This window comes from Podarcis filfolensis, assembly GCF_964270895.1.
Source record: "Podarcis filfolensis genome assembly, chromosome: 8".
NCBI classification, from domain to species: Eukaryota; Metazoa; Chordata; class Lepidosauria; order Squamata; family Lacertidae; genus Podarcis; species Podarcis filfolensis.
In genome coordinates this window covers 49771091-49783846 of record NC_139611.1, presented here as the reverse complement: position 1 = coordinate 49783846, position 12756 = coordinate 49771091, and the positions used below count along the sequence as shown (strand labels likewise).

The following is a 12756-nucleotide window of genomic DNA, read 5'->3' as shown; positions in this document are numbered from 1 at the left end:
GGTAAACAGAGAGGGCTTAGCCTGGCACCTAAAAACTGACAAAGATGGCACCAGGTGTGTTGAGCTAAGAACGGCATTCAGTAGATACTCTTGTGTGTCCTGTCTGTCATGTTGCTAGTATCTACTAAATTTTTGAAATTCTGAATAATGGACTGTTGGGTAGTGAGGATGTCACATTCCTCTACTAACATCAGCAAAATGCATGTTGGAAAGCACCCAGGTATCTTTGTAATGCTGAAACATAAACACACATTTCCCAGCTTAAGTAGTGACCCTTAGTATAAAGAATGAGGAGCCGCTGGCTTTCCAGGTGCTTTGAACTACAACTCCCATCCTTGGCCATTGCCATGATGGCTAGAGCTGATGGGAGTTGGATTCCAAAATCATCTGGAGGGCCATACATTCCCCACTCTATATGTTACATGTAATTGTAATCAAAAATAGGGGAGGGGTCAGGAACTTCTAGCTCAAGGGTTCTATGTGGCCCAAAGGGCCTCCCCCTCTAACTCACAGCCACTTCCCAGGTTTAAATCCTCTCCTCCATCTGCCTCTCCTCCTAGGCCCCCTTTTCCTTGCTGTTGAACTGTTTCCCTCTGATCAACACAAGTGGAATAGCAGAGAGGGGAGGTGTAGACTCAGCTGATTGGTGGCAAATAGTATTTGTATCTGACAGGTATGCAGAGCTTGCATTACAATTTAATCATTGTGACCTGGGCAAAATTCCATACATACATACCCTCCGATTTATGCCAATGTTGGGTTTGTAAGTGATATGGTTATGTTAATTTGACTAAACAAATTCCTGCATTTGTTATGTATGCAGAGGGAGGTGGAGACCTCTGAGTCAATGAAGGTGGGAGAGGAATCCTGTTCTCACGTAGGTATTTTTAAGGTGGCTGGACAACAATTTCCTTCGTTAAACCTATAGCTAGAAGTTAATAGCCCATAATGGTTCATTGTGGTTCATTGTCAACTGAAGGGGCAGGTGTCTGTGTCTATATGAAAAACAGTGCTTTGTAAGGAGGCATTATATTCATAAGTAAGTAGAATAGGGAGAGTAGGGACGAGTGTGCCAACGCTGTGCCGCGACCGTGGCCTGGTTCACATGTAATGCTAAGCCATGGTTAATGGTAAACATCTTAAATAAACAACAGTTTTACGTAATGTTAAGCAGTAGTTTAATAAACCATAGTTTAGCATTAGGTGCAAACCAGGCTAGTGTCAACTTCCATGAGTTGTGAAGTTGACCATCTGCAGCTTGCTGTAGCTCAGTGGCAGGGCATCTGCTTTGCAATGAAGAAGGTCCCAGGATCCATCCCCGGCATCTCCAGGTAGGCCTGGGAAAGACTCTTTGCCTAAAACCCTGAAGAGCTGTGGCTACTCAGTGTAGATAATACTGACCTAGAGGGACCAATGGTCTGTCTCAGTAAGGCAGCTTCTTGTCTTCCTATGAGCGTAGAAAATCAGGGTTCTATATTGTGTGGGGCGTTTCCTTGAGTGCAGGAGGCTCTGTGCTGCAGATGGTTGCCCTCCCACTCCTGCAAGGTAATGGGGATGGTGACAAGGGGGTGGGCAGATGGCAACCCTGGTTCCTCCTGAAGGACCTGAGAGAAGGGGCACTGAGGAGCTAGGCCTCAAAGGGAAGCAGGGAAGAGCATCACATTGTGTATAGAAAGACTTGCTTACTTGGCAAACATATTTTTACATGGATCTGGATAAGCCATCGTTCCAAATTCTGACACCACGATTCTGTTTGCCTCAATATTGCAATTGTATGTGTCGCTGCGGAGGTATTTACTTCGATAGAAAACTTCACCTGATAAGAAAAGAAAAGAAAAGAAAAAGCTTTACATGCACACATAAACCACACATGGATTGATTAATATGGTTCCAATTTCCCACTCATTATGTAAACTGAATTTGATACTTTTGTATAAAAGGCACACCTTAGTTTGACCTCAGCAGACATAGTTCTAAGCATGATTTTGGGACCACATATGAAGGACAGGAGAAGAACCCTGTTGGGTCAGGCCAAAGGGCCGTCTAATTCAGCATCCTGTCCTCATAGTAGCCAACCAGGTGCCTATGGGAAGCCTGCAAACAGCGCTTGAGCTTGTGGTAGGGGAGAGATTCAATGCACTTCACATTTAAAGGTGAGTCAGATGTTGTTGGACTCCAGCTCCCATCAACCCCAGCCAGTGGGGCCAATAGGAATTGCAGTCCAACAACATCTGGAAGGCATCACATAGGCTATCCCAAATATTTACCATGAAAAATACAAAACAAATCTCATGATGCAGGACAAGGGTTAGAATCATAGAATTGGAGAGGTGGAAGGGACCCTGAGAATCATCTAGTCCAGCCTCCTGCAATTACAGGATATGCAAATGTCCCATATGGGGATTGAGCCTGCAACCTTAGCATCAGCACCATTGCATGTCAAGGCCCTGAGTCCTCCTCCATTTGTTGAATAATAAAACACACGGCCACCAGTATTTCAGGTAAATGGGATAATTAAGGCCACAACTTTATTGGTTACAGAATATGAGTGGTATTGGCTTAGGCACTGGAATTGAACCGACTATATCTGACTCCTGCCCGCCATGCAGGTAGTCTAGTAAGGGTCAACCACCAGTAGGAGAAGCCATGTTGATATACATCAACTGAGAGCTCCCCCAGGGTCCCCGATGGGGTCGTGGCATGGCCCTAGCTCATACCCAGGCTTTGGACAAGATCCACACCCCCCAGATCCCTTTAACGGAATACTCTTAAAGAGGAGGGACAGGTAAACCAGGTTTTACCAATGCTTAACCGCAAGTTGCACGCGAAGGCAACCGGCTGCTTCAGCACCCAAAAGAGGCAGAAACAAAGAAAACTACCGCTTGTTTACACAGTGAAGCGGGAAGCTAAGGCAAGCAGAATGGGAGCAGCGGCAGAGATCCGACGAAAGAGGAGGTAAGAAGGGAGAACCCTCTGGCCGCGCGGCTGTTTAAATAATGCAAGCCACGCCCCCGGCCGGCCAGATTGGTCGGCTGGGGGGCGTGATGCAGCCAGGACTCCCTGTGACATGGCGGCATCACCACGCCCCCCACTGTACACGGGGAGAGCGTGTGGCCTGCCTGCAACACCGCCCCCCTGGGAAGGGAAGCGGCCTACTCTAACCGACTGAGCTATCCAGGTTGTGTAAGAAGGTACTGGGTCTAGAAAAGGTTAGAAGCTTTTATAATCAAAGCACACAAAGGCATTTGTTTCAGAACAAGGAAGAAAACCCATAACAATTCCAGATCTGCTGGGCCTGCCAATGACCCTGATTAGAAAAATCAAACTTCACTTCACTTCACTGGCTGCATTGTAAAAATGCAAATTGTGGAAACACGTTTACAAACTAAAGAAAACACCAGAATAAGAATATGATAACAGTGAAATCCCAAATAAAGACAGCATCTACTGTCCTGGAAACACACAAACTCTTCAAGTTTGTGCTGTGTTACACAGAAAGCACAGAGTGGTTACTTTTCAGGTGTTCAGAATTGTGGCAAAATTCAGACCAGAAGTAATTGGGAAGGCAGAGAAAAGGATCATGTGAACTATTTGCTCCTGACCAAGCCAAGGTCACTTTGTTTTGGCTGCTGCTACTCCCTGTATTGGGGTCATTCATTACTATATAATGAATAGGCTGAAGAGTGAAACCTGTTTCACAAGTGGCCTACTTTCGTGCTTGGCTTCAGAAGCTAAAAAAAAACTGCAGAAGGGCAGACTTAAGACACTGAAAACTAGGCTAATGTAGCATGTTGCCCTTTTACCTTTGGGAAACCCATCAGATCTTGTGTGCATCACCATAAAGGTGAATCTTATAGATTTTTTTATGGGCAGCCTGGCATTCCCTGGTGCCAGCCTCCATAAAGAGGCTTCTACTTCATGGTTTGAAGCAGGAAGGAAAGAAATCACCAGTGCAGACCTGCTTCCCTGGACAGGTCTGTTGATCATGGAGCAGAGTTAAGACCTCAGCAACTGAGTTCAAAAGTTACAGATAGGTAGCCGTGTTGGTCTGCCATAGTCAAAACAAAAAATTTTTTTTTCTTTCCAGTAGCACCTTAAAGACCAACTAAGTTAGTTCTTGGTATGAGCTTTCGTGTGCATGGTATCTGAAGAAGTGTGCATGCACACGAAAGCTCATACCAAGAACTAACTTAGTTGGTCTTTAAGGTGCTACTGGAAAGAATTTATTTTTTTTGTTTTGAGTTCAAAAGCTCAGAGAAAATGACTTTAACCATCTTCTCCAAGCTGGTGCCCTCCGGATGTTTTGGACTACAATTCCAAATTGCCTAAGTCAGCATGGCCCAAGGTCAAGGATGATGGGCAGTATAGTCCCAAATAGCTGAAGAGCTGTACAAGACTGGGAAATTCATGACCCTCCCATCACCCCTTGGCCATGCTGGCTGGAGCTGATGGGACAGGGGTCCCACAACATCTGGAAGGACAAAGGTTCCACATCGGTCCAGTATACCTGAAGGAGTGTCTCCACCCCCATCATTCTGCCCGGACGCTGAGGTCCAGCACCGAGGGCCTTCTGGCGGTTCCCTCATTGCGAGAAGCAAAGCTACAGGGAACCAGGCAGAGGGCCTTCTCGGTAGTGGCGCCTGCCCTGTGGAACACCCTTCCAGCAGATGTCAAAGCGATAAACAACTACCTGACATTCAGAAGACATCTTAAGGCAGCCCTGTTCAGGGAAGTTTTTAACGTGTGATATTTTACTGTATTTTTGGTTTTTATGGAAGCCGCCCAGAGTGGCTGGGGAGGCCCAGCCAGATGGGCGGGGTATAAATAATTAATTATTATTATTATTATTATTATTATTATTATTATTATTATTATCCCTGTTTAAAATAATTCACTGACTTTCAACCTAAAAGGCAAGAGCAGAGAAAACGCTGTGCCTCTTAACATATGTGGAGTACTTTCTCTTTATGATGCAGAAGTGAAAGTCACTAAGTACCTTCCCACCATCACATGTACAGCTCGGAAGCTGTCTTATTCCAGGTCAGAATATTTGTCCTCTAGCCGAGCAGGCAATTCCATAGGCCAGACTTTGCCAACCTGGAGACTTTCTGGTGTTTTGGACTATAACTCCTATCATCTCTGGTAGCTGGTAGCATCTCTCTAGGGTCTCAAGAAGAGGTCTTGGCCATCACTTGCTAGCTGAGCAAATATCTGAAGATGACAGGGATCGAATCTGGGACCTTCTGCACTCAAACAAGCTATTCTTCCACTGGGTTGCAGTTCCTCCTTTAAACTGCACCAGGGTGTAAGGAAACAGGATCTAAGTCATGAGTCTTCCACTGGGTTGCAGTTCCTCCTTTAAACTGCACCAGGGTGTAAGGAAACAGGATCTAAGTCATGAGTCTTCCACTGGGTTGCAGTTCCTCCTTTAAAATGCACCAGGGTGTAAGGAAACAGGATCTAAGTCATGAGTCTTCCACTGGGTCGCAGTTCCTCCTTTAAAATGCACCAGGGTGTAAGGAAACAGGATCTAAGTCATGAGCCCAAACAGTGCTAGATATTTATAATGTATGCTAAAGAAAGGGAGTGCCTGGCGTGCTCTGGTCCATGGGGTCACGAAGAGTTGGACACGACTAAACAACTAAACAACAACAACAACAAAGAAAGGGAGATTGCCATCACTGGATCTGAAGTTGAGAAGCTTTTTCTTTGGATTAGATCTCAGCTTTTCCCCTAAACTAGCATTCGCTGTCCAACAGTGGCTAGTCAATGCCTCTGGGAAACATCCATGCAGAGCTTGACAGAGATAGCCATGACCTGTTGCCCAGAAAAGCTTTAGCACATTAATTATGGCATGTCTCTCGCATCACAAATGACTAATGCATTTATTGTGGCATAAGACACCTTGCTGCTCATCTCCTGTGGTGTGTCTCCATCCTGTGGTAACTGGAGGTAAAATCTGCCTTTTGAGCACTCACTTTCCATTCAGGTGCATTGCACATTTGTGTGCAGAAGGGCTCAGTGACAGAGTATAAGCCCAGGCTTCCTCATCCTCGGCCCTCCAGATGTTTTGAGACTACAATTCCCATCATCCCTGACCACTGGTCCCGCTAGCTAGGGATCATGGGAGTTGTAGGCCAAAAACAGAGCCGAGGTTGAGGAAGCCTGGTATAAGCTTTGCATGCAATGTCCCAGGTTCAATCCCCGACATCTCCAGGTCTGTCTCCTGCCTAGAATCCTGGAGAGCCCTTCTCTGTCAGTGCAGACAATACTGAGGTAGATGGACTAATGGTATGATTCAATAGAAGGCAGTTTCCTATGTTCCTCTTCAGTTTGACTATTAGCCGTTGGCGGGGAAGAAGGGGACTCTATCCAACATCTGACTGGACTTCGTTTTTGCAAAATCACTCAGTGGCACTCTGCCTATTTATTAGGGATAACAAAGATATTGTATTATACAGCAGGCTATGTTTTATTAAAACTGGCATTAAGTGTTTTTGTTGCTGAACTTGTATTTTGTGATGTGATGCAGAAATCTGGGATAACCCTAGTAGAGAGGAATTCGGTATAACCAAAAATAAGTTATGGTGTACACTAGTTGTAGTCCCACATTGTACACCTGAGACATTGTTCAGAATGGAAGTTGGCCTTCCTTCTTTAAAAGCACATGTTCATAAACCCGCAAGTTATATATTGGACAAAACCCTTCTCTATGTCAGCCCAACACTTCGCAAAACTGAATATTTTAAACCTGCAGAAAAGAGAAGGCTGGGCACAACCTTGTAGGCATTTGACAATGAGTTATTCAATTTTACCTGTATGGCATCTCAGGATGCCTCTGACTATAAGATCTGTGGCATTGTTTTAGTTGAAGATACCAAAATGGACTTTGAATAGATAAGGAAGGTGATACATGAAACCAGAGACAGTCAATAGGGTGCCCTCCATTAAATAATAATACTAATTAAACAACAATTATTATTATAATTATAAAATGGATTTTTGTACTGCTTCCGCCAACCCAGAAAATACCAAGATAGCTATGCCTTAAACTTATGCCAGAAAATACCAAGACAGCTTCACATCAAAAAACACACAAAATTCAATAAGAAAAATAGATTTTAGTAAACAACAGTTACCAAAGGCAACAGGGAAAGCCTGGGTGGACAGATAGGTTTTTACTACTACTACTACTAATAGATATGCAATACAAACAAGCTTACCATTTTTAATTGTAAAACTGTGCAACAAAGCCATGCCGTCGAACCAGTGATTGTATTTACTTTCCCCGATTGTATGCATGCCTGGACCATTACGGAGAAGGATTCCCTCCATCCAGCTTGGGATCTCACCTGGAAAAGAAAGGGACTTTTTGCAGTAGGATATTTGTTTCTGCCTCAATGGAACTCCAGAAGTATTTCTGTTGAATGACCCCCAATCGCCCAGCCCTCACTCTTGCCAAATTAATATGACATGCTGAGATCAATTTTGCAATGTGTCAAAAGTGACAGGATGAAGGTTGTTTGGTGATTTTAGAAATGTAAGGATGCTACCAGGTGTTGGATGCATTAGGCAAAAAAGGTGTATTAAGTCAGTAGGGTGGCACCATCCCAATAAAGAAACCATTCAAAAACCCCATACTACTCAAACTTCTGTTTCTCCCAACTGTTAGGATGGACCTACAAATTGCATGTATTTCTGTAAGTATGTTTAGACACCCCTCCCCAACCATTCAGCCACTGGCAACACAGTCTGAAGTGGAAGATCACCAAAAGGGAGGCTTAACCCTTGAACCTATCTCATCCAGCTGCAGTCTGGGGAATAAAGCAGTTTGGCTGAGCAATTATCATGGATTACATGGATTTTTAGAGGGTAGGCCTATAATCTCTTCTATTTCTGATGTTTTGTTTGTGAGTGCCATTGTTTATATAGCCAAAGTGGTGCCACCCACATGCAAGAGGGTGTTATCAGCAGAGTTGGAGAAGCCAGAACTTTGCAAGTGTAGCAAATAAATATTGAGAAATAACCCCAAGTGGGGGGGGGGGCGGGGCGGAGGAACTATCTAAAGCAGACCAATGAGAACTCAGCAGCCACAGAATGCTGACTGGAGGCTGCAAGGCAGGGGCCAGAAATGAAAAACCAGGGGGAAGAGAATGAAGTGGCTGGAATCCTGAATTGTTTGTTGTAGGTACTACTTGTTACCGTATTGGCCTGAATATAAGCCGCACTTTCCCCCCAAATTCTGACCATGAAAAGTTAAAGTGCGGCTCTATGGACTTTACATGTTTAGAGGCAGTGGTGGTGGACCATCCCTTACACAGAATTGGCCACCATGAGAAACTGGATACTGGACTAGATAGGAACATAAGAAGCTGCCATATACTGAGTCAGAACCTTGGCCCAAGCTTAGTAATGTCTATATTAACTCTCCAGAGTTTTGGATGAAGGACATTCCCAGCCCTACATGGGATTAAACCTGGAACCTTCTGTATGTGAAACAGAGACTACCTCTGTAGATTTAGCTGACACCAGGAGCGCTCCTCTTTACATCCCTGCAATCTTCACTTGAGTGGCAAATGGGGAATTCTCTCTTATTGTAAAGACAATCACACTGTCTATTTAAATCCACCTATAACTTAGTTCTGTGTGTATCTGTAGAAGTGGATGTCAACACATTTCACAAAGGCACTCATGCCGATGTAAATCCCAGATGAGCCAAGTCACAGTAATAATGTCAGTGCTAGACTTATGACGCACTGACCATGGCAGAATTTATGACAGCAATATCTTCAAGCCGTTGGTCATGTCAGAAAAAGGAAACCAGGATCCAAAGGCTCTTAAACTAGGCCAGTGAAACTCAAGGGAGCTTTAGATAATTCCCCTCCTTCGACAACCCTCTTCCTCATGCCACATTGCGAAGTGCTTTTGAAAATGAAAGGAACTTGGCTGTTCAAAGGAACAAGTAAAGAAGGAAAATTATCCAAGGGAGCTCGCCTCTTCTTGGATCTCACTCAGCCAGCCTTCAGCAGCCTGGTGCCCTGCAGATGGTTCAGACTACAACTCCCAGCATTCCTCAGCAATACTACATATGCTTACTTATCCTGTCTGAGTCACAAACATTTCCAATGATGTCAATCTCATAACTTGTGTGTCCCCCTAATTATTATTTCTTTTATAACTTGAGGCAACTTTTCTCTTACTTAACTATCCTTTGTGCCAAGATACGTTTGCCCTAATATTTAACCCAAATCAAGCTACCCTCTTACAACAGCAACATATTTCTTATAAAATGGCTTGATCTAATCCAGTATAAATGCCTTATGAAAGAGCTAGGTTTATCTAACATGCTTATTTGCATTACATGATGATTGACAGTGAAAGACGTGCAAATGCACACACACACCAAACAGGGAGACAGGAGGCAGGCAGGCAGAGAAGATGCTGTTCTTCTGTTTTTATATGGGGATTTTAGCCACATGCATAAGGCATTGAGGCAAAGCTATGTACATAAGGCCAGACTTGATTCTCAGTAGCTTGATTTGCCGGAAGGCAGTTTAGTTCCTGTCCCTAGGGAAGGAATGAAGTCCAGACTGCAGGATATGTTGGTGTCTCAGGTTTGAAATACCAAACTTAGCTTTATTCTTGTGAGAGTCCCTGATGTGGATTGGTGCTACGGTATGTGTGGCAGGGGTTGGTGGGGGAGCTAATACTTTCATGTCTCCAGCATGATTTGTGGTTGGTTCCTCTGTAATTTGGATTTTAAGAACTTGTATTAAACTAATTTAATTTGGTTTGATTTGTAATAATTTGGAAATTTATTTTTTTTTAAAAAATCAAAATGGCAATGCACAGTGGAAGTCAACCAAATCTTTTAAACCTGAATCTTTCACAGTGCTGATGGGACTTGAACTTGTCTGGCTTTGAAGCTATTTTTGGATCTGGTATGCTAATGCAATGAAGAATATTTCGTATTCCCTCATTAGTTGTTGGTTGTCGTTTTGAAGGAAAAATAGGAGAAGGCCTTTCTTTAGAACAATGAGATTTTATTTACTAAAGTAGCAAAATGTCTGTCATTATGATGGGTAGGATACAGGTGGAGGAATGCTTTGTGCATCATAAGGACTCCTGGTCATCTCAATGGGTTCACTTGCTGCGCACCCATGCTATGAGATTCCTGTTCATGTGCAATGTTGAAACAAGACTTTGCCCACACTGCAGTAATGGCCCAACGGCTGGGTACAACTTTCTCCACACACCTGAATCATTTGTTTAGGTTTAGAAAATCGACTTCTGGCAAATCAAGCTACTGAGAATCAAGTCTGGCCTTATCTACATAGCTTTGCCTCAACATCTGCATAGACTTCCTCTGGGATCATGCTAGAATCTGGCAGAATATTGGGAACACACTTTTAAATTTCCAAGCGTGCAAGCCACAACGAAAGATTGCAGCACAGTCACACCTCTTAAAAGCTTTAGGGTGCCAGCCAACCATGGCCACAAAGACTCTCCATTCCATCCCCACCTTCATTTTGTGTGCCCCCCACAACAGTCAATTTTCTGTGGATACTGAACATGCTTAATTCTTTTGCTGGAAGGAGAGGTTAAGTTTTGGGGGTATTTTTTTTTTACTTCTGCAAAACTGTAGTTTCCTCTGAGGTTGCTTCTCTGTGAACCCAGTTTGGTTACAAACCTATTGGCGCTTACCACCTGAGTTTGCTAAAAGAGAGCAACAAATCTATACTACATATTATTCTAATATAGGGTTGGGGAAACTTTCACCCATCAAACGTTGACGGAATGCACCTCCCATCATTCCTAACTATCTGCCAGGTTGCCTGAGGCTGGTTGGAGTTGTAGTCCAAAAAATATCTGAAGAGACACAAGTTCCCTATACCTGTTGTCTAGTGTATGTTGTTGGTTGTGTAAGCCAGTGCAGTGTAGCAGTTGGCAAACCATGATGGGACTGAGGTTTACATCTCCAACTCAGCCATGAATATCTCACTGGGCGTACTTGAGCCCCCAGTCTCTCTCTCTCTCTCTCTCTCTCTCTCTCTCTCTCTCTCTCTGTGTGTGTGTGTGTGTACACAGCACACATTTAAATCACACTGAAAGCACATTACTTCCCCAAAGAATCTATGATTCTCTTATCACAATGCGACCATTACTAGCATCTTTAACAAACTACAGTTCCCAGAATTCTTATATATCAGCCTCATCTACCTCTCAGGTTTGTTGTTAGACAAGGATCACAGGTGGATGGGTGAATAATCATGTATGCTGCCCTGAACTTCTTGGAGGAGCTGAGTGGGTTTTTTTTGGGGGGGGGGAATAAATTAGTAAGTAAACAAAATGTAAGGAAGGAGAGATTTTTCGCTTCAATCTCCTCGCTAAACTTCCGCACATGCCTAAAACGTCCTTAGTTATTCCAGCGGGTATTTTAAGATGATGAATTTTTATTTTGTGTGGTTTATTTCATATACATTGCTTAGGTATATAAATGCCTTAGATAAATAAAACTGTAAGAAAAATGGGGCGTGGGGGGTGTAGCAATCTCTAGGTGCAAGCATTGAGAAAATGGTCAACTTGCTGACTAGGCAGATGAAAGCTCAGAGAGGCGAGGGGGAGGAAGAAGACGACGTTAAACCACCACCAGGAAAAAGTGAAAGTACGACTCCCCTCCCCCTATTTAGCTCCGAGGAAACCAACCTGCCCCCAGCTGTTTTGGAGGTTTAAATGTATTTGGGCAAGTGTTACGCCACTTGTCCACCTCAGCCGGACTTTGAGGCTCAAGTCCAAGGGCAGTGAAGCCACATTCCCTCCCAGACGGTGATAGGAAATGCACATAAACAGGAAGTGGGGAGAGAAATAATCTAATTTATCTGCGATCCCTAAACTACAATCCGATATTTGTTTACTAGGAAGTGGACCCCATTCAGCTCAGGCAGACCTGCTCTGAGTAAACACGTCTAGGAAAAAGAAGTCTTCTCTGGAGAAAGGCAGGAACACCCCCCCCCAAAAAAAATCTGAGTTCCTTCGCAATTGGCTAGCTGCCTGTTGCACTTACCCTGCACTTCTGCTCGGAGGGGCTCCGGGTGCTCCTCTTTATTTCTGGCAAAAATCGCTTCCATCATCCCTACAGGTGCTGCCATCGTCCCAGCCGGCGTTACTGACGGTGCGATTTGCAGCTTTCCTTTCCCATCTAAGGCTTTGGAGAAGGAGGGGGGGGGACCCGCCGATTTTTCTGGTTATTTATATTTACGGGGTAAAAGGGTGAAGTCCGCCCCCAGCCGACTGCTAGTGGCTAAAGGGTGACCATGTGGTTTCTAAACGGCTGAGTATTAATCCGCATGACTTTCTTTACTTTTCTGCTGAGATTCACACTTTCTCTGCAAAGGCTAGTCCGCGCGCCCCGAAGTTGCGGGGTTTAGGATCACCTAGTTTGGAGGAGAGGAAATCCCTCCCAAATCGCCATCGGCTTCTCCTTAGCTTGGGAAGTTTGCTTCATTCGGCATGTCTTGTCTCCACTGCTTCGATATGTAATAGATTACTACTTCTGCTATAATCATACTGTTATTTGGCAAGATTAATATACCACATAGTGGTTTACATAAAATGGTATTATTAATTGTTGTTATTAGACGTGTTAGTTACTTGTTGCAAAAAGGTTTCCAGGTTACCTGCAACACGTTTAAAACAAATAAATATACATTATACTACAACAACGGAACAAAACAAACCCCGTAACAGCCACAGGAT

At 44.0% G+C, this 12756-nt stretch overlaps 1 protein-coding gene across 1 annotated transcript in view; it reads right to left on the bottom strand.

Annotated features, from left to right (window-relative positions):
* The window catches only part of BCO1 (beta-carotene oxygenase 1), a 31618-nt gene extending 18941 nt beyond the window's left edge, over positions 1-12677 (bottom strand). Inside the window, exons 1-3 of the mRNA XM_083626612.1 lie at positions 12065-12677; positions 7224-7352; positions 1687-1816 (exon numbers count right to left, since the gene is read on the bottom strand). Of these exons, the coding sequence (XP_083482738.1) occupies positions 1687-1816; positions 7224-7352; positions 12065-12149 (344 nt within the window). The 5' untranslated portion in view covers positions 12150-12677. The remainder of the gene's footprint in view (positions 1-1686; positions 1817-7223; positions 7353-12064) is intronic.
* Between the last annotated feature and the right edge of the window lie 79 nt (positions 12678-12756).